At 37.3% G+C, this 22,528-nt stretch overlaps 2 protein-coding genes across 3 annotated transcripts in view; one reads left to right on the forward strand and one right to left on the reverse strand.

Annotated features, from left to right (window-relative positions):
- LOC137985384 (uncharacterized) overlaps positions 1-9,020 on the reverse strand; it is a 30,903-nt gene extending 21,883 nt beyond the window's left edge. Inside the window, exons 1-4 of one of the 2 annotated variants that reach the window (XM_068833001.1) lie at positions 8,631-9,020; positions 3,828-3,918; positions 2,426-2,724; positions 1,025-1,148 (exon numbers count right to left, since the gene is read on the reverse strand). In XM_068833001.1, the coding sequence (XP_068689102.1) occupies positions 1,025-1,148; positions 2,426-2,724; positions 3,828-3,918; positions 8,631-8,671 (555 nt within the window). In that variant the 5' untranslated portion in view covers positions 8,672-9,020. Of the gene's footprint in view, positions 1-1,024; positions 1,149-2,425; positions 2,725-3,827; positions 3,919-4,120; positions 4,240-8,630 lie in introns of those variants that run through there. The other variant, XM_068832995.1, reaches the window with a different exon arrangement.
- A 25-nt stretch (positions 9,021-9,045) lies between these two features.
- On the forward strand, positions 9,046-20,846 carry LOC137985396 (long-chain fatty acid transport protein 4-like). The gene is made up of 7 exons (XM_068833015.1): positions 9,046-9,374; positions 12,381-12,766; positions 14,040-14,198; positions 15,557-15,626; positions 16,851-17,052; positions 17,312-17,684; positions 19,887-20,846. The coding sequence occupies exons 1-7, from the start codon at positions 9,136-9,138 to the stop codon at positions 20,456-20,458; spliced, it is 2,001 nt and encodes a 666-aa protein (XP_068689116.1). The 5' UTR covers positions 9,046-9,135; the 3' UTR covers positions 20,459-20,846.
- The last annotated feature ends 1,682 nt before the right edge of the window (positions 20,847-22,528 follow it).

The following is a 22,528-nucleotide window of genomic DNA, read 5'->3' on the forward strand; positions in this document are numbered from 1 at the left end:
TAATTTTTATTATTTTAATTTTGAGGCCTCAAACTCAGAACGACCGAGTTTGCTGCAGAAGCTCCTGCCCCTTTGCTTTATTGTGACAACAACCGAGTTTGTTTCTTTATTGCGCTCACAACATTCTCATCAATCCAAGCCGGCTGCTAATAGATTGAATTATGTGAATAAAGTTCTAGTTTTTTGGGTATTTAACATTGCCTTTTAGTTTTGAGGCCTCAAACTCAGAACGACCAAGTTTGCTGCAGAAGCTCCTGCCCCTTTGCTTTATTGTGACAACAACCGAGTTTGTTTCTTTATTGCACTCACAACATTCTCATCAATCCAAGCCGGCTGCTAATAGATTGAATTATGTGAGTAAAGTTCTAGTTTTTTGGGTATTTAACATTGCCTTTTAGTTTTGAGGCCTCAAACTCAGAACGACCAAGTTTGCTGCAGAAGCTCCTGCCCCTTTGCTTTATTGTGACAACAACCGAACTTTGTTGCATGTTAGTCACAGATGAATGCACTCCAATACCATGGGAGGAATTTTTGATATGTTAGGAATTGAAGGAAAAATAACGCACCGAAGTAGAAACTCTCATTTCATACTTAATTTGGGCAGAAAAAGTGCCATAAAATCAGTCTCCGAAGACAAACGAAAAATTCCTCACATGGTACTTGGAGTAGTACAATCATCTATTAGTCTAAGAACTGAAAATGTGGAAGCGATATCTTAAAACCTGTCAGGACAGGAGGTTTGAGAAGTTGTAATTTTGGCGTCAAAATAAGCCTTAGAAAATCAAGGTTAAGGATTCCGCATGCAGTTCAAGGTCTGCTGAATAACTCTGCCCCCTACTTAAAAGCCAATAATTATGCTGAGCCAATCAGCGTTCGAGTATGTGTTTAGGTAGCAGACCACACATGAACGCTTTCAATTGACACCTGATCCTTTCACATGAGTAAACAAATGCTATGACTGTAGACATATATTTTACTTCTGACTCAATCACTTATATTAAACAATTTTTAAAAATCCCCTTACTGTAGCAACAATAAGTTTGGATGCCATGTTAACAAGCCTCTCCCTTTCATCTCGACTAACATGCTGAGGAGGGGAACGCCTCAAGATTCTTCTGGGTTTTCCAACCACATTAAGAGGGATTTTCCTAAAATACAACAAAACAACCTTCATGTTACCAAAAATGCAAGGTACATTAAATAATAAATTATAGCATAATAGACACTCCAGTGAAAGTGCATCAAACAAGATAAAAGGGTTGGCATGAAGAGTATTTCAGAAAATTATACGCACATCTCAAGAGAAACAATTGGGAATACATGATTGTATAATGTGTCTATCTTAATATGTGGCTATCTAATGCGCCTATCTTAGAGATTAGAAACTTAATTGATCCAACGAGTCAACACCCATAATTGGCACTGACCCCAACTTGAACCCTGGCTTCAAGGCATATATTTAAGATCTCTTTTGTACCTAACATTCAAATTCTGGAGGTTAGTAGCATAAGTGGGAAGTGTAGGTCAATAAACCTGCTCTGTTAAGGCTTCTTTCCCCTTAACAGTAAAGTTCTAGTCCATAAACAAAAGCCATTTGCACATGGCATACTTTAATATTAATTTTTACTATTAATAATAATACAGAACTAATATTTATTATTCAAGGTTAGGCATGTCTCATGAATGAGAACTGTCTCACCAGCATAAATTATTTTGCACATTACAAATTAAATAAGATCATATTTTGTGTGTGTGTGGTTGTGTGTGGGTGTGTGTTTCAAGAGACGGGCTGCAAAACTGCTTTCTTTAGGCTACTACATTATAATTTGGGTTGCATTATACTGTCTGGCTTTCTTTCTGGGTTCTTTTACAGTTACCTAATTTTGGATATAATTAAAGTCACAATCCCATAACCCATAATATCAATATAACAAATATCAATATAATTTCCTGTCCCATAAGGTTTAAAGGTCAAAAAACATTTTCCCTCATTGCAGAACTATATTTGTAAGTTTGGTCAGGTCTGACCTCTATAATATATCATGATAGAGTAAGCAGCTAGTCTAAAATCTCAGTAAATACTAAAGACTGACAGAGGTATTTTACATTGGGTCTTTCCTGTGTGGAATTGATACTTATTCTCAGACAAGTTACAACATTTGAGTTGCCATGTTGTCAGGAGCAACTTGCTTCATTTCCAAGGGCCTTGATGTCATGAGCTATGAAGCCTGCCATAAATCTACTGTTACCAGTTAAATGAGTTCAAAACCCGAAAAGTTACCCTTGGAAACAAAGCAAGTTGCCCTTTCAAGACAACATTGCAACTTAAATGCCAAACTTCAGAATCGTAGTAGCTTAGAATCCTAGTAAGCAACACAAAGTCATTAAAGTCCAATAATAACTGCAGGCATGCAATAATGGTCACCTTTGTTTTGCACCTCGCTTTGTTTTCATGTACTGATCCACAGTAAGCAATGCTCGTGGTCGCTGTGGAGGTGGAGAGGGTTTGACAGTCTGAGGCAAGGCATACGGTGAAATAGGTCCAGGTTTGAGACGATAATCTACAGAGGCCATGGTCTCATCCACAAATCCTCGTACAGTACCTTCTCTTGCCCCTTGGTCCCGCACCGTATGCATCTTCTGCAACTGCCTTTTGACGTTGTTGTTACAAAAGTAGTGTTTTAAGCTTCTGTCATGAATTCCATCATAGTCCAGAGTTGGACCCTGCATTTATATCAAGTAAAATGATACATGTATGTAAAAGCCACAAAACAGTTACTGTTAAAAAAAAACATGCAAAGTACTTGAAAGCAAATAAAACCTTGGATAAAATGTACTCATTCACTTGTGATACAAGTCAAAGTTACAGGTACTTTAAAAGTCAGATACCACACACAAACTTGTCCCAAATCATAATTTATCTAAAAAATAAATATACCTAAATACAGAATAATTTGCCTTAAGTGCATTAATTTTTCAAATTATAAAATGGACTGGGCCCAGTTGTTCAAAAGCTGATTTAATAACACTAAACCCAGATTACAAAAACTTTACAGCAAAAGAAGTCAGTCTCTAAAAACAGATTAAAATAAGCAAAAGAAACTTTCACCAAAAAGTTGAAAACATGAACAAAATTTTACACTAATCCTGGATTAAGGTGATCTGCTTTCGAACAACTGGGCCCTGATCGATAAGTGCACACATTAATTACCAGATGTGAAGCAATCCCTTCTGCTTGATTTAAACTATAAACTTCAGCCATGCAATAAACAACTTATTTACCAGGAACATTTGGTCTATACTGGAAAATCTTAAACCTTGGCCTCGCTGCATTGACCAAGCGAATACAGCAGAGCCTCAGTTCATGATTTCAAGGTCTACCTCATTTCCTGTTAACAAGTAGTTAGTAATAATTCTTTAGCTTAGTATAGCTATAAGATTTTACGTGCACACATGGCCAAAATTTCCAGTAACATATTTTACCTAAAAGTGCTTTAGCCGTCACAAGCATACTCGTCCAAATTTGGTCACTAAACAACCTAACGAATAGGAACATGTACACTGTACTAACTCAATCAAATACCCGCATGAAGTAAACACTTCTGGTACAAGCAATGAATAATTATTATTAACTAGGCCTCATTCTTGCATAGATGCTGTCTTTAATTTATTCTTATCAGAGTAAACCTTTATTCTCAAAGCACTTTCAACACAGTCACTACTCAGCTTCATAACAACCCTTAATAAAAGGATGTAGTTTTGATTTGCAACATTTTTGAAACCTGATTAACAACAAAGATTATGTAAGGTTAGTGTAAATATCTTACAGCTCTCAAAGGCACTGGATCTTGCTGAGGTAAACGTGGTCCAGATAAATCAAAACCATCTTCTCTTCTTTGCACATCAAGGTAATATTTCCTTCAAATAAAAAGCAAGTAAATTTATAAAAAAAAAAATGAATCTCCAGTTAGGAACTGTATGTGACTCTAACTAGAAATATACATAATTTCAACAAATTTACCATTATTATAACATAGTTATGCAAAGTTCAGTACAAATAGGTACTTAGAAGTTGACAGTCTTGATAATCTATTTATTATTGTCAATGTGTAAGTCATACATTTCTTGATGGTCATTATCAGAGTCTGTCTCCTCTGTCAGGAAATACAAGCAGGACGTAGGGCAACGGTGTGAATTTATAGATCTCTGTGAAATCCTCTTCATATATTATTCCAAAGAAGATGTTCAATCCAAACCAAAATTATCAAGTAACACCAACCAGTTACTTAGCAAGACCTGTGTCCATCACATTTCATTGTTAAAATAAGTATTTGAAAGCTCGCAAAGGATTTAGTCACCAAGAAATAAATAAAAATTGCAGTTTTGAGACCATGGTAACATAAAGTAGGATGTTATTTCATCATAAATAATTAATAGTCACAAAGCTGCAATGTTTGATCCAAACATTCATAAGAGTTTTTGCACTAAAGAATCAAGTGCCAGGCTGCAAAGCTTTTAGCAAAAAAAAAACACTTTGTTATTTACCCAAGGCATAAAGGTTTTTAATTTATTTATCATTGATTTTATTGTTTGATTGGCTTGAATGTGTTTACTGTGTGTATCAAAATTTTAAAAACTACAACTTCATTTAATAAGAGTTTAAAACAGGAAAATGGTTATTTCTAAATAATTATGCAAAAAGGAAAACTATTAATATTTTATAAAAATGGTCTCTTAACTGAAAACAACTGTGCTGACAAATTTATTTAGAATTAAGCCATAATTATACTTGTGACAATAATTTGTACATGGATATAAATGAGCAACTTTTCTTTTAGAATCAATAATATTGTTACAGTAATAAATTTATATGTGCACAGCAATATTAACAGTTTAACAACAGGCAAATCACAAAATATGCAGGACAAAAGGTGGAGATTAGATGTGCAATACTTTGTGCACAATTTTCTACATATTTAATGATATAATTGATTTGAACGGACCTTATGAAAACACTGAGTTAACTTCTAATAAAATAATACATAGATAAACGTTTTTAGTCGCCTGATGGCAAATAATATTATGGTCGGCAAAAATTATTTTTTAGCAAATGCAAGTTTTGAACTTTTTTATGCCTGGATACCAGAAAATAATGACCCCACGGTCTTGTGTATGTGTAAAGCATTATTTTTCGCATTTGAAAGCGGACATTTTGGAGGAAAAATTTTTCCAACCTCAAATGTAATACAGAAATCCATCTGCCCCTCAGTTTGTTAGGGGTGGCGAATGGTTTATCAAAAACTCTCGGTCTCGCAAAATTTTGGTCGAATTTCAGGGGTCTCGCAGTCTCGTTTTTTGAGCGGTTATGTGCGTCTCGCAGTCTCGTTTTTTATATGAAGGTGTCAAACACTTTAAAGTCTCGGTCTCGCAATCTAAAAAGTCAAAATGTCTCAGGCTCGCAAAGAAAAACGCTGGTCTTGCCATCTCGCAAAGTCTCGCATTTACCATTCACCACCCCTTTTGTTGAAAATTTCAGCCACGGAAACACCAGTCGTCGCACACAAGCTGCTATGGTGTAACCCTGCTACATTCCTTGTACCAGTCCCTTGAATCTCTTCACTGAGTCATTGTTTTTTCGGACACAATATCTTTTTTATGAGAAACCGCATGGCATCTTGCCATGTTATGGAGGTAGTTAACAGGAAAACTCCTTTCATTATTACTTCAAAAGCATTGGCAGGATAAAAAGCAGGACACCAGTTGGTAAACAGCTCTGAACTTAACAGCAGACCTGTCGCCCACTGGCAACCAGTTGTGAAATTCTAGTTGCCTATACTCAAATTTTAGTCGCATTGGTGACCAGGAGGGCCCAATTTCTGACCCTGGGTACACTCAACATCGATGCCACCTTTTGCAAAGATAAAATCTCTCTCAGATCAGCCCTGTTCCTCCAGACTTAATTTAACTTCCATCTCCATTTAATTTTAGCTCCTCTGTCAATCACAGTAGTGACAGGCAGGTTTTCAATCCACATTGCCAGCATCTTTTTTAGACCTGTCAATTATGACAGTTAATGTAAAGTTAAGCATATTTTAGCAAGAAGTAATTTCTAAGCTGACAGCACCCTACATGCACTTTAGTAACAACAAGCAACAAAATCAAAAATGCAGAATGCCAAAAGCAAAACAACCAGACCAATACTAAAGAAGAGAAGATATTATTTCAACTGAAAATTGCTTTGACAGTGGTAAATATTAATGGTGCAAACTTTTCACTGCTTAATTAACAGATGAAACAAAATGTGCTTCACAACAACAAGCAGGAAAACAAAATTAATAATATTCTACTAAAACACAACATGTTGAAACCCTCCTTGATTGATAGTAGCCAGTAGTGTTCCGTCATGCATAGTACATTACAATTATATATGCCCCTTGTTATAATTATGTCAGGGAACACCAACTCCAATGGGTGCTGTATTGTTTGCTTACAAGATTGTCTTGACCGGTGGAAACACTTATTAGGGTCCTAATAACGGCTGCAAAGGAGACTAGTGTACTTGAAGCAATGGATAAAAAGCAGATTACCGCTCTAGTTTAACTAGACCTCACAAAAGCTTTTGACAGCAATGACCATGCAAGGCTGCTTTGCAAACTGTCCACCGTAGGAGCCTCACCTTTGACCGTCAATTGGTTGAAGAGCTATATATCCAGTCGATATCAATATGTGAGAATTGGATCTACGTACTCGGACACCCTGCCAATCACCCATGGCGTTCCTCAAGGAGCAATTTTATCACCACTGCTTTTCTGTATTTATCTGAATGATTTACCCTTAACCCCCAGCTCCTGTAACCTGGAATCATACATTGACGATTCAAAGTTATTCTTGTTTTTTCCGCTGTCAGAGCTGGATGCGGCTATTGGAAAGCTGGAACAAGCGTAGCCCAATGGTGCTGCGAGAACCACTTACTCATAAACCCAGATAAAACCAAACTCCTCTTCCTTGGAACTAGACAGCTGTTAATTAAGTTACCACAAAACCTCAGTATGTCATTTCTCAGTATGATATTAAACCTGCCGCCTACCCCAAGGACTTGGGAGTCATTTAGATCCTCACTTGAATTTTGACCATCATATTTCAAAAACAGTCTCTTCCTGTTTTTCTATGCTATATCAAATAAATAGAGTTAAAGAAAGCTTTGACAAAGAGACACTTAGGTTATTAATCATACCATTAGCTTTTAGTAAAACGCTTTATTGCTCAACCATCTGGTCTAATACTTCAACTCAGAACATAATCAAATTACGACCAATTCAGAACTTTGCAAGTAAAATTGTAACGAATTCCAGAAAATTTGATCATGTGACTCCTTTACTCCGCCAGCTTAACTGGCTTCCTTTGTTAAACAATTATTGTATTATAGGGACTCTGTTTTAACTTACAAATGTCTTAATGGTCTCGCACCTACATGTGTAAATAAATATCTGGAAGATAAATTCACGAAACCCTCTAGTATCCATGCCTGCCACAACCGCAATCGTGATTTATTACATATACTTGTATAGAACTGCTACCGGCCAACGCACATTCGCATATAGAGGAACTAATATTTGAAACAACTTAGATAATGACATAAAGCAATGTGTTTCCTTGCAGTCTTTCAAGCAAGCTATAAAAGGGCAACTTACAGAGCAGGCCTTTTTATAATGTTATCACACATTCTTATATTCATTATTTATAACTTAACCTTTAAGCCCCGAGGGGTTCCCCACTGATGAGTAAAATCGTCTGGCATTAGACAGAGTAAAATCTATAAGTGCCATTTGGCACTATCGGGGCTGAAAGGGTTAAACGGGGACATAGTTTTTTCACGCTGTTAGCTTAACCCTTTAAGCCCCGAGGGGTTCCCCACTGACGAGTAAAATCGTCTGGCGTTAGACAGAGTAAAATCTATAAGTGCCATTTGGTACTATCGGGGCTGAAAGGGTTAAGTACTTTAGTATGTAACATATTCAAGTCATTGTAAATATTGTCTGAAAAACCTTTCGAGGATGATCCTATTAAGCTCTATTCTATTCTTTGTTCAGACCAGCATTGCCAGAACCATTTGCACACAAGGCTAGCATCAACCACTGGGCTAGGCACCTCCAATATTCAAAAAGTCAAACTAACGTGGTTTCCAGTCTGTTTTGCCATTGAAGGATAACCCTTTTGCTCACCAAGTCAACCAAAACAAAAGATGTCAGTTTTTATGAATAGCAAAACGAATGTCCCATAATATTCTAGCTGTTTCATGGCCGATGTGAAAGACATTCATGTACTTTGCTCAAACTCCAAGATATGATGCACAACCCGTGAATTAACATATAAAAACATTTGTTTAGATTAAAAAAAATAGATAGCAAGTTTTAATGCAACCATTGCAGTCACAAGGACATTCAACAAATTAAATGCGCATTAAATACTTTGGTTACCAATACATGTACCATTATCTCAAGGACACACACCTCAGATGATTCAGTGTCCCTACGCTGGCTTAAATATCGATGAAAGTCTGAGCGAAATAATTTTATAATCAGCTGCAATTAATTAAATTAAGAAATAGAACGCATGCATAGAATACTTACAATTTCTTTGCAACAGTCTTCGCGACAGAAGCAGAACTCATCTATAATATAACTTGTTTCCTTTTGTGGCAGATCAGTTCCAGATTAATCGCGAAGCAAAGTACATAACAACTTTAGCTTTACGTCAGGTACAGCTGTTTGAATGGAAGAATCCGAGTCGGAAGCGATGCTGAAATAAAATAATTCTCCGATCTCGATCTACACGAATCCTTTGGTCGGTTTTCACGCTATCCCTTCCTTTAGAGAAAATATACCTCTGCAAAGGATCTTAGACCAATTGAGTAAAGCTAAAGGACACGGTATTTCCGAGTAAAAGACGGTTGATAATTGACTCAGACCATAGTTAGTAGAACTGCAAGCGTCTCCAAGGTGCGAAATATTTATTTACCTGCCGATTACCAGGCCCTTAACGACGATGAGCCGTCGATAAGCCCTCGATAATCAGTCTAGCGTGGTGAAAACTAATCGATAATTCTTCGTATGTTAAGAAGCAACAGTGGGACCAATGTTCAGTGAATCGAATTGCTTGAAAAAACTCTCTCGTCCTGCACGAATTATGCTCCGCTGGAGGGAACATAAAAAGTTTTACTCTTGGAGTGCAGTGGTCGCAGCGCTTGCAGCTGTTTTTTGGTATTTTTCTCTTCCTTTTGTTTTTCTCCCAGGCCTCTTGTTTATGATCTTTTTGGCGTCTGGTGGGCGTACTTTCCCGAAGGTGTTTTTTCGGACATTTTGGCGCGATTTGATGTAAGTAAAGTGCTTTTTATATGGAAGAGGGGAATACCTAGAAATAAAGGAACATGTCAAGTCGGGCCGCCAATGCAGACCGCTATTGGAGTTCCTCGACTCCAGAGTATTTTAAACTATAAAGTGAAAAATATATTTTGCTTATTTAACTTCATGGCCCGGTTGTTCAAAAGCCGATTAACGCTAATCCCAGATTAAGAATTAACTAAGGAGTTTATTTCTCTACTCCCAAATGCTGCTCAACGCTGATATTCGGTGAGACTTTGCAATAGAAGCAGCCAATCTTGAAAAACAAAAATAAGCAAAAAACATAAAACAGTACTTTATGCTAATCCTGGATTAAGTTAATCGGCTCTCGAACAACCGGGTCCCAGGGCCCGGTTGTTCGAAAGCCGATTAGCTTAATCCAGGATTAGCGTGAACTTTTGTTTCAAAGTTTTTAACTTTTTGGTGAAAGTTTCTTTTGCTTATTTTTGTTTTTCAAGATTGACTTCTTCTAATGTAAAGTTTTGCCAGATATCAGCGTTGAACAGCATTTAGGAGTAGAGAAATGAACTCCTCTGTTAATTTTTAATCTGGGATTAGCGTTAATCGGCTTTTGAACAACCGAGCCCAGACCTTTAAAGTGATGAAGAATGGTGATACCTTCTTTTGTTCGAGAGATTTTCAAGTTTTTGTTTAAAAATTGATGACATCACAAACATTGGAAATGACTGCATAAATGAATCACAAAATTGAGGAAATTTCCGAAAATATGGAGTAACGATATTCAAACTTGGCACCAGTCATGTACTTCAGATAAGGCACTAAGTGACACTAGCACTCTCGTTTCCAGTCCCTTTCTGCAATGAACCAAATATCTTGGAGTACAGGCAGATGGTCAGACTTGAAACTAATGCAAAAGTTAATTTTCAGATATGCTTGAAAATACAAGATAACAGTATATGACGCCATCAATTTTTCAACAAAAACTTTAACATCTCTGGAGTGAAAGAAGGTAAAATAGAAAACACCATTCTTCATCAATTTGAAAGGTCTTTAAAATTTATAAGCACAAGATATTAATTACCTCTTCATAGGCACTTTCATAACGTCCTTCTCCTCAAGGTGCTTCTCCTTCTCAACTGGGGACGGACAATCTGCGAGCCACGCGTGGTAGACACGCTAAATGACTGTTACTACCCTTGGCATTAAATTTTTATGTGCCCTAGCTTAGTAGTAATAATAATAATAATAATAATAATAACCTTTCTTTATTGAGGGTAGCATGTAAAGTGCACCTAGCCTCAAAGAATTTTCTTTGCAAAATTGAAATGCCTAATATATGTTTTACCTTTGCTTATTTTACTTTTAATAGGCCTATTGAGGTACAAGAGAGTAACAAAGCTGGCATTCATTTGTTCCATGGCCGAGCTAGTGAGAGGTACCTATGGGTCCATTCCTTCGATGACTTCAATAACTAATATATGTTGCCAAAGTTCTTTCAAGACTAGAATGCAAAGAAGTTTATGACGTCTTCAAAGGAATAGGCCTGTGTCTCTCACTGTCTCTGCCATGGGACAAACAATTGCCAGCATCTTTCTCTTACCGGTACCTACCTTATGAGGCACATTAAAAGATAAAATCTAGAGAATTAAACAAAGGTAAAGTATATGATAATTATGATACATGATATTTATCTTTTGTTAACTTATTAAAGTTAAAAGTAAAAATTTTGAGGTTTGCTGCAGTTTAATGTTACGTACTCATTGACTGACTGGGAGGGCCACACATGAAAATATTTGGCCCAAAGTCACGGCGTACGGACTCACAGACCACAGCAAGGTCTATGGGTCATGACCAAGGGCCAAGTATTTTCCTGTCCGGCCCACCTAAACTCAGTCAATAAGCATTTTATCGTATGGGCTCTTTGAAATATTCATGAGCACTCAGTAGATGAAGTTTGGACAAAATAATAACAAAAATTTGCACAGAAATTTATCTAATATGTTATTTGCATATACTGTAGTGGCTTGAAATAAGTTGGATGTTTAGAAGAGATAAAATTCTCTAAAATCGCATCAGACGGAGCAGTAAGTGTTCCTAGTAGGGCAATACGGCTTTTTCCAGCCCTGCTCATGGTGATACGTACGGCCGTCATACAGGGTTTCCCATTAGTTTTACAATGAAAGCACGCACAGGGCCATACTGGCCATATGATAACTTACAATAATCTACATGTGCCCCTCTGAAAAAAAAAATGAGATGGATATTTACCGTAGTTTATTTTATTTAAAGCCTAACTGAAGCCATAAGACAAATAATTTAGAGTTAGGTATTATATTACTTCCTTGCAACTTCAAAACATTCTTGATTTAGAGTATATCTGGTCTGGTGTTACTTCTTGTACCATTACAGTCAAAGCAGCTCAAGCGTTCCTCATACGAGTGGATTAATGAGTTTATTATTGCAATTTTGGTATCAGTAACCATTTGGATAATCTGTTCGTTGGATGAATGTTGCCAAATTCAAATCAAGCCTCGGTTGAAAACTCAAATTTTGATTGGAATATTGCTGGCTTCTGCCAGGCCAGCGTGGGAATTTCACAGGTTTACTGATTTGCATAATCTGCCAAACAATGGGCATTTCACTCTAGCAACAGTACCATTCTGTTGTCTTATCAGTATCCTCAAAGTCGCGACACTATAATGTTTTCGAATTTACAATTGGATAGAGAAATGAATTTAAAAAGAAAGGCAAATGACGCTTGTTACGACCTTGGCAGATTATTTTCACGTGAGCCTGGCCCCGGAAGCGAGCAATAATCCAATCAAAATTTGAGTTTTAAACTGAGGCTTGGTTTGAATTTTGCATCATTCATCCGACAACCTTACCAGATTGTTGAAATGATTCCTGAAATCAAATTTGCAATAGTGAACTTGTTAATCCGCTCCTTGAAGGAACACTTGAGCTGTTTTGACTGTAAGTTACGTTTACTTTATTGAATAGTTTTCTATTTTTTTCCAGAGGCATATCTCGTCTTGTAAATGTTCTTTTTTACACTGCCCAACATTCCAAGAAAAAGAGAACTATTGCTGACATCTTTCAACTAACAGCTGCTGAATATCCCCAGAAAGTGGCAGTTATATTCGAAGAGAGGACATGGACATTTCAAGAGTTAGAAGAATATTCAAACAGGATTGCTAACTATTTCAAATCACAGGGATACCACAAAGGCGATGTAGTAGCTCTTATATTAGAGAACTCTCCCGAGTATATTTGTTTGTGGTTGGGACTATCCAAACTTGGTGTCATTACAGCGCTAATCAACATCAATCTTAGACTTGACTCATTGTTCTATTGCATATCAGTGGCCAATGTCAGGGCTATAATCTTTGGCAAAAATTTCTCAGGTATGTACTCGTGCATGAGACAGATGAGCTCAAAGACAAGCTAAAATAACAGTTACAGAATAGGCTGTGTACAGACCCTTGCTGGCAAAAAAGTCACATGGCAAGTACTGAAACCTGATAACATGTGACGTTCTGAAAAGTAACATTAAATGTAATGTAACACTTCCACAGGGACCCAAAGCACCATTTAAGACACGTGCAATTATCAAAAGCGGGCATGGCATGGTAAAGAAAAGCCATATGCAAACTGTAATTCATGTCCAGATGATGTGAATAATTTAAAGTAAACTGAATCAACTGCAGAGAGTTTTATCTCAGCCTTCTTATCACTTTCCAGCTTGAAAAAAAGGGGTGAATAAGCTATTTTTTGAGATATTAATTTTTGGTTTTAAGTATAAACAATTAAAGACAAAATATTGGTTGTTTCTAGATGGCTGTCCTGTTGTCATGGTGATAACTGCATCTTGTTAAAGCAATAACCTATTATTGTTTTCTACATGGTACCATAATCTTGCCATTTAGTGAAACAGCATTGTAGAGTAATTCCCTCTAATAGGAAGCTGTTTTGGTATAATTTGTTGAAACCCGTTTGAGCTAATACAGGTATCTGTATGTGAGTCAATTTTGATTGTTCTCAATCTTTATTGAAGTGGCTGCTGTGCATAGTGGCTGCTATGCATAGTAGCCCAATTTCAATAGATTGAAATTCAGTCCTAAACAAAAGCGTCATCTTGAGGCTCAAGGGGACATTGAACTCAATAATACAAATCCATATTTTCATTCCCCAGAGCCACAAAAATAATGTTCATTGTTTTAAGTTGAATTTTAATATATCAAAATTGGTCTATTGTAACATAAAATTATTTTAAATCTAAACATTTTCAGGAGATCTTGAGCAGATATAGAGGTTTTACATGGCAGCCACTTTGCATGGCAGGAACAATGAAAATGTTTTGCATTAGAAAGAACATTTGTTCCCATAGGAAAAAGAATCTATTGCTCGTGCCATGCAACATGGCTGCCGTCGCATGGCTGCCGTGCAAAACCAGTCTATTGATAATGTTAAAAGTATTACTTGAACTCTACGAGAGTGTGTCATGTGACCTAAACACTGTGTTTTTTTGTTGGCCTTCACACTCATTAATAATAATTATTAATATTAAATATTAATTTGTAGTATTAATATTAAATATTCCATATAGTAAAATTGGGTCACCATTACATGTACTGTATGTGCTAAAGACTTGATGGTTATGGTATTATTTTCTGGTAGGTGCTATAAAGGAAATCCAAACACAAATTCCAGATATCATCCAACTGTATTCTGTAGGGGGTTCTTCATCCACAGTGGCATCAGCCATTGATTTGCAGAAAAGCCTTGAAGGCAGTTCACCTGAAAGGCCTGTCTGTACTCATTATAAATCATTTGAAGGTTAGTGTAGGTAATAAAAAGAGCTTAACCCACTGAATCCTAAACTACCTCCCCACCCCCTAACCCATTATTGAGTAAAATCATCTGGCTTTAGATAGAGTAATATCTATTGAAGTGCCCCTGTGACCAAACAATCAATTCTTATTTTTCTTTGGATCTCAAAACTATGTTAACCAAACACTAAGTGACCAAAGCTTTGATTTCAAGAAGACTCCTGTAAAACGGAGCATTGACAGAGGAAGAGGGCTAAAATATGCGTGCAGAGGGCCACAAGTTTATCAGTAACTCTAGTTGACTGTCACATGATGCTACCCTCATAAAAATAAGGACCTTTACCTTTAAAGGAAATGGCCTTCAGATAAATGAAAGCTCAAAATTTTGCCAGTCAGGTGTTAAGCAAACACACTTTCAAAATCTGAAGAAAAAAAGAAAGTGACTTTTTTTAATTAATCACAGGGGCACTTTAAGTCTTACTCTTAGGAGTCAATAAGTTAAATAGCTCGCTTTTAATGGAAGGTATGTCCATGCAGTATTACAAGGATTTGGATGCATGCCGATTTTGATGCGCATCTCCGAGTTATTAATTTCTCTACTTATCATCGTCAACTTTATTGGGTCTAGTGAAAGAGGCAGTAAATTTCATCAGATGAGTGTACCACAGGCTGGCGGAAACCATTAGGATACCAAATCCCAAAAATAGCTCTAATTTAATGCTGCACCTGTTAAAATTCATATACCCGACAAGTCCACGAATAAGCCACACCCATAGGTAGTTGCCGTCTTGACCTGCGAGCTCATATACTAGATAATTTGAGGAAAAAGGGGAATGAGACCATGAAGTTAAAATTTAGGTCAAATGGTTAATGACTATGGACAAACAAGTGCACTTACAAAACACTCTGACATTTAGGTTTTTGTGAATTTCCATTTATGTACCATCTCTTTTAGAGTAATTTATCAAACTGGAACTTTGTTTGTAATGTTCCCCTGATTTTTCAGAATTATCACATTGACTTTAAAACACCTTATGAGGTCAAAACCATCACAGTCAGTCATGTCTGGTTAAGTTTGAATGTTTTTTTATTGATCATTTTAACTTTAATAACCAATCACATCTTCGTGGTTCAAAATTGAGTGTGCAACTCAATTTACATGTATCAAATTTCTCATACCTGCATAAGAGTTGCTGCCTTCGTCAGCTGTTACTTTTTTTGAAATATGCAGTGTCCCCAAGAGCATTTCAAAACAATGGCTTCTGCAAAAATTTGGTGGGCAAACAAAGCGTATTATGGGGAATGCGAAAATCGAGAATGCAGCTTTCTTTAGTTCTTTAAAGGTGACTTGTTTAATCTTTTCAGATGTTTTGCTGTATATTTATACTTCTGGAACTACAGGAATGCCCAAAGCTGCTGTTGTGACTTGTGCCAGGTGATGATCTTCTCTTAATATTGAATTTGTTATTCTTGCAATATAATTTCTGATTCTTGCTGGTCAGAGCACTTTGTCATTGCAGACAAAATTCTTACAACTTTGTTACTTTGTTGTTTTTTCTCTTGCTAAATTTGCTATTCTTGGGATTATTGCAATTCGTGTTTGCACACAATCTGTTATTGACATCAAAATCATTCAGACATTAGAAGTGTCTCAAGGGCCCAATTTTCCTTTTGTTTCTTTCTCTTTGATTTTGCTGTATTATTTTTGTTAGCAAGCATTTTTGAAAGTTTTACTTTTCTGTTTTCACAATTTTTGTTTGTATTCATTATTTTTTATTTATTTCTAAAAGTGAATTACATTTAGTACAGTACACAACAATACTTAATAAACAAAACATTTACATAACACTTAATATACATAGAACAGGCAAACATATACATCGGACACGCATATAACACACTTGACATACTTTTTTTCTCATATTTTTGAAAACTTGCTACAGAGAAACAATAAAAGCACTAATGGCCTTCCACCTCATGCTTTCATTTAGTTTCTTGTTGTTTGGAACCTATGATGAAACACTCGCACTCATTGTTGATATATTACATCTATAATGCTGCAACTCACCCAAGCTCCTTATTTGCTCCTCAAGTTCGGGTCAATAAATAACATTTTATTGATGTACTGTCAATATTATTGAAGCATTGCTCAAGCACATGATGATACAGCTTTGTATCTATTAAACTACAATTTGTATTTTTACATGTTATGGTAGCTAGCCTCCTGTGCAGACATTCTTGTGACTCATCACAAAACTTGTAAAGCATCATGATCTGTTACTGGTTCTATGATCATGCTTAACCATATGGTTGGGTAATGGAATGTGGACTTTGGACTTCGGACAACGTAATTGAACTGGATATTGACCAAGATATTGTACGTAAAAAATCAATGAAATACTGTGAACTTAAAAGGCAATCAGCTAAAATTCCTTCAAACAAAGTGTAGGCTACCTGTAGCCTCATGTTCTACAAAAAACAAGGTGGTAATTTGATCTTTACTAACTCATTTTGATAAAACCATATTTCCATGTTTCATTATTCCACCAACACAGCACCATAGTTTCTTTGGATACTAAAAACCCCTTGATTACTAAAGATGATACAGTTCACCCAAAGAAGAAACAACATTTCTGTTTTTTTTCTTTATCGATGTTAGATTCTTCAGGTTTGCATATGGCATTTTCTGTGCAGTGTCAATCCGCCCTGATGATAGAATTTACTGTTCGCTGCCATTATATCACACAGCTGGTGGAATTGTTGGTGTTGGTCAGTGTTTACTCAATGGTTGCACTCTTGTGCTGCGACAGAAGTTCTCAGTCAGCAAATTTTGGGATGACTGTGTTGATTCAAAGGCAACGGTAAGTACTCTCAAAATATTGAACCGTTATGACTTATTTTACGTTTTCAATTTCAAAGGTAGTTGAGCTTTGTGAGTCACGTTGTTTCTCATAAGCAAGCACAAAACAGGTCGAAGTCTTTCTCCCCTTATTCCTTGCCTGTCCATCCCTGTCCAAAAACAAAGCCGAGTGGAAAATTAAAGCACTTAAACCATTTTATGGTACCGTATGACTATGTTTGCAACCATAATTTGGTGTTGTTTATCATTCATAATGTCAGGTCATTCAGTACATCGGCGAGATTTGCCGCTATCTTTTAGCTCAACCACACAATTCCTCTGAAAAGCAGCACTCGGTACGCCTTGCCATAGGCAACGGTCTCCGACCTCAAATATGGAAAGAGTTCCAGACACGCTTTGGTATCAAACAGATTGGAGAATTCTATGGCTCCACAGAAGGGACAGCCTCCATTGTGAACATTGACAATACGCCTGGTGCTTGTGGTTTCGTTTCAGAGATTGCTCCTGCTCTTTGCCCTGTTGTTATTGTGAAAGTGGACCCTGACACTGGGGTATTGGTTCGTGGAGCAGATGGATTAGCTATCAGGACAAAACCAGGCGAGGTTGGACAGATAGTAGGAAAGAGCCTCAAAGGTATTTAACTGAGCCCAGTTATTTGACAGACATTAACAACAGTCTTAAAAACCAAGCGCGAGGGCCATACTGGGGAATAATAGGGAGCTTAAGCACGTGCGTTTTTGAGACGCGGATGGCAACCGGAAGTGAGCTGTTTCCCCTTTTAACTTGTCTTCAGACAACCACATTTACATTGTTAAGTATCTTTTCTCCATTAGAGGTGATTCGTATAAAAACCTGGGAGACACCACTGTCCTGACACACGAAATGTTCTCTTCTGGTTGCCGTCCACGTTTCAAAAACGCGCGTGCTTAAGCTCCTTGTGGCTGCGCTCGGTCCGTACAAAAACCAATATCCCCCAGTATGGTCCCGAGCAAGTGAGGTTAGTACTTAAGTTGTTTATTATATGGCGTCGTTTCTGTGAGGGATCGGGCACTTCTTTGCTTGTTTGTTATCTCTGTCTTCCATTAACAAACTTTGAACGGTAACCTTTTACTTGTAAAACTAAATACCACTTGCTATAATTGTGCTGTTGTGATGAAAAAATTAAATTCCGCTTTCTTTCAAACTTATTGTGTTTCACTTAACTTGAATTTCCCAGGAGAGAGAAAAAATACAGAAACGGACCGTTTCTCTGGTAATGGTCCGTACTGCAAAATCACTACCGAAAACCAACCAATCAGAATGCTCCATTTAACCTGACAACATAAAACAGTGTTATAGCTAGGGTGAAATGATATGAGGGAAGAAAATATTATTATTATTATTATTATTATTATTATTATTATTATTATTATTGTCAATTCATTATTATCGTCATCCTCATTTTATCTAGTATTTATTTATTTGTTTATTTTTTTTTTTTGGACCACAAATATCCAAAATTTGTCAATTCCAGTTACATGATTTAAAATTAGAAGTATCTCTTCTTTTGCCTGCAAGGTAGCAAGTGTTTCATGAAGTCAACGAAAGAAGTGTCCTTCATTCCACTCTTGCACTTTCTCTTGCTCTGACGAAGGTTTAACGGTCGACATGTCAGAGTACAAATCGCTCTTATGGTGGTTAATTTCCTTTATCAACTTGTTTGTTAGAAACATTTTTCATGCTTAAGGTGATTGAGGTGCTTTAGTGGTGTGCATGAGATTTTTTACTTGCTTTACATGCTTGGCTCGCTTGAGCTGCTTGGCTTGGATGAGTTTCCAGTTCTGCGTATTAGCAAATTATGTTAAAAGGTCAAGCGTTTTGTGTTTACTGGCTATTTATTACCAGTAAAGCTTCATGTCATCGTCAGTGAAAGTGTGAAAGAAAGAAAACCATGTCACGTGATCTCACGAACCGCGATAACAGATCGACTGCCCACCGAAACGGGTCGAGGTTTTCCCAAGTCGCTTTTTATTGTCGAAATACTATTTTTTTAAAAAGTTTTTTTTTTTTTTCTGGGGTGCAGTTAAAAAACAGGGGCTTGGTTTTTTAGGGGGGCTAAAGAAGAATGAGACATTCCTCTTCTCCGTTCTACTCTTCCTACCCCTCCCTCATCTTTCCCATTGCCTGTAGCCTACCTCACTTTTTCTTCACAGATCTATCCCCCCTTACCTGTCCTTCCAGTTAAGCCCCTCCTTGAATAACCCTTATACCCACCCCCTCTATAACACTTCTCACAAACATTTTACAAATTTGATTTTTTGTGGTAGTGCATTTTAAAGTGCACTACACGTTATGTGACCGGGTTGTAAGAGTGCCGCCTTGGTGAGTGAGTGTGTGTCCGTCCGTTCGTCCGTCCGTGCTGGCAAATAGGCCCGCAGCGCGTGCCTGAATCACGAAAATAAACAGGTCTGTTGGATGAGTGCTTGAATTTCAACAAATGAGCCCCAAAATCGGCAAGAATTTGTGGCACTGATAAATTTAAAAAAGCAGCTTATAATTCCAAAACGATGGAATTACCTGGTGATAAATAACCTCGTTTAGGAGAGTTAATTTTTGACTTTACAGAAACAATGGTTGTGTTGAATTCGCGCATTTCTTGTTGAATTTTATAACACTTGAAAGGAAAAAAAACAAACAAAAACACGTTGTCTTTGCCACGGATTTATCCTTTGTTTCTTGAGTTGGTAGTAACAGGCAAGGTAACTTGATCACAGGCGGCCGCTAAATCGCTCAGTACATGTTACCCATACTCACTTTTAATTCATCGTGGATAATAACCTTTTGTACTCTACACAGGTGATCCAAGTTTGCGATTTGATGGCTACCTGAATCCAATGGAAACATCAAAGAAAGTTGCCCATGATGTTTTCAGCAAAGAAGACACATTCTTCCTTTCTGGAGATCTAGTGGTACGAGATGAACTCGGGTACATTTACTTTCACGATCGCACGGGCGATACTTTCCGATGGCGCGGCGAAAATGTGTCGACGACTGAAGTCGAATCGGTCATGAGCAAAGCATTAGATCTTCGCGACGTTGTTGTCTATGGTGTTACTGTTCCTGGGACCGAAGGGCGTGCTGGTATGGCAGCCATCGTTGACACTGACAACAAAGTTAACCTTGAAGCTCTGACTCAAAGCATAAAGCAGCTGTTGCCTAGCTACGCTTATCCTTTGTTTCTGAGAATCGTACATAAGGTTGACGTGACAGGGACCTTTAAACTTCAGAAGATCAAGTTAAAAAAGGAAGGTTTCGATATTGGCATCGTTGAGGATCAGTTGTTCTACTTTGACTCGAAGGAGAAAATGTACGTGGCTTTGGACGAAAGCAAATATGAACTAATTATCCGTGGAGAAATCAGAATGTAGTAATCATTTGTATTTGAATTGTATTCGAGTCTTAGGATTTCATTTTGTGCTTATTTATATTCTTACGTAATTTTATTCGGTTTGACTTAAAAATGACGTAAAGCTGACGTCGTTTTTTACCGCGATGTAAAGTGTTTTTTTATCCCTCATTTTAATAACTCGAAACTTTCAAGAGTGTGTAGGAACTAAAGTTATAACTTCGACCAGTTACTAAATAAATTATTTCACAAAATGGTTCAAGGCTTTTGGTTCAACGGTGGAACAGCAGGAGCAGTGGAATATAACGTTTACCATTTGTCTAAAAAACAGCTTGTTTTGGTGAGAAAACAAATGGTGCGACTAATCTTAGTGGACATTTTTTGAAATAAAAAGGACTACCTTTTCGAGATTGTCCATTTTTCTAGGTTTTACTGAAACGAGAAGAATTTTCTCCGGCAATACCCTTTGCTCTCATTACTGGAACTTATCGTTCCATTTCTCTTTCTTTTGGTTTTTTTCTGATAAATGGTACAGCTCATTCTTCTTTTTCCTTGTTTATTACAGAAAGTCCAAGATCATTAGTTTGGCGAGAAATTTTATTCAAATGGTAAGCGCTCCTTAGGATAGTTATCCAAGGGCGTAGCTAGGGGGGTCCTAGGGTGCCCGTGACCCCCCCCCCCCCCTTTATAAGCCTTTTTTTTACGCAAACAACCTACAATATTCAGGTTGCGAAAGCATGAGTTCGCTCTGTTTGACACAGTGTGACCCCCCCTTTGAAAAATCCTGGCTACGCCCATGTTATCGCTGGGCTTTGTTGGGTTCGTTACGCAGCTCACTGACATTTCTTTACTGTTTTCTTTCAATATTGTCGAATATTCTTTGTCAAGACACTAGTTTTTGCAAACTTTCACAGTTACCGCTTACTTTTCACAACCTGGACGAAAGTATTTTAAGTACTCTTTAAAGTAAATTGAACACCTTTGGATGAAAAAAAAAAAGGCTTTTAAGCGCCGGAGCTCGGATAAACCATTGTGCACGTTTTTCAAATCCACTCAGCGCTAACAACACTGCTTTATATCATTGGTCATCATTGAGTTAATGCTCAACTGTTGTGAGCCGGTACTCATTAATTTAGAGAACTGGGTGCACATATATCTCACCGAAAAGATAGTTCTCGAGATTTTGGTAACCAAAAAAATTGACAAGTTAAGCTTTCAAGCTGAACAACTGAAGAACATCGGTTTTGATGCAAATTCAAAAAAAAAAAAATTAGTGTTTCTTTTAAGTTGACGAAATTCCTTCGGAGCTTATCCCAAACGCGGCGGTTTCGGAGGGGCGGCGCTTATTCGAGTAAGAAAGGTTTTGAAAGATTTTAATTTTTAAAAAAATCCACCAGCCACTCAAATAATAAATCTGTTTAAGCCGGTTTGTGGGAGGCGCGGTGGCCTCATGGTTAGAGTGCTCGACTCCGGATTGAGTGGTTTGGGTTCGGGTCCTGGCCGGGGACATTGTGTTGTGTTCTTGGGCAAGACACTTTACTCTCACGGTGCCTCTCTCCACCCAGGTGTATAAATGGGTACCGGCGTAATGCTGGGGGTAACCCTGCGATGGACTAGCATCCCATCCAGGGGGGAGTGTAGATACTCCTAGTCGCTTCATGCTACGGAAACCGGAGATAAGCGCTGGCCTGATGGGCCTTCTGGCTCGTAAACAGTGACTTTACCTTTTTATTAGCCGGTTTAGTATGGAGGACAGCAATGCTTGTAAGAATATCCAGCCATACTACACACTAATCCAGTAAGATTTCACCATTATTGATTGACGAGTACAAAAAAGAGAGACTTTGTTCTCGACAGCGTGGTCGAATGGAAGTTGTTTGATTTCCCGGAGGATCGGTCGATCAAAAGTAAAGGTTCAAGGATCAGTTACCAAATGTAGGGTCGTTTTCGTCTCTTTTTACTTCAATGTATAATTTGAGAAGATAAAAATCGTTTCATTATTAAATGAACGCAAAATTAGCCAAAACGAGGACGTCAAATAATTGAAGACTGAACGGAAACTAAGCAAAATATTGGGGAAAGAGAACTGTAA

The sequence above is a fragment of the Montipora foliosa genome, chromosome 2 (assembly GCF_036669935.1).
Source record: "Montipora foliosa isolate CH-2021 chromosome 2, ASM3666993v2, whole genome shotgun sequence".
Lineage (NCBI taxonomy): Eukaryota > Metazoa > Cnidaria > Anthozoa > Scleractinia > Acroporidae > Montipora > Montipora foliosa.

Coding starts and splice junctions, on each gene's coding strand:
- LOC137985396 (XM_068833015.1), top strand. CDS start 9,136: ATGTTCAGTGAATCGAATTGCTTGAAAAAACTCTCTCGTCCTGCACGA. Junction 15,627..16,850: donor GCTGTTGTGACTTGTGCCAG/GTGATGATCTTC, acceptor TATCGATGTTAG/ATTCTTCAGGTTTGCATATG. Junction 17,053..17,311: donor GTGTTGATTCAAAGGCAACG/GTAAGTACTCTC, acceptor TCATAATGTCAG/GTCATTCAGTACATCGGCGA.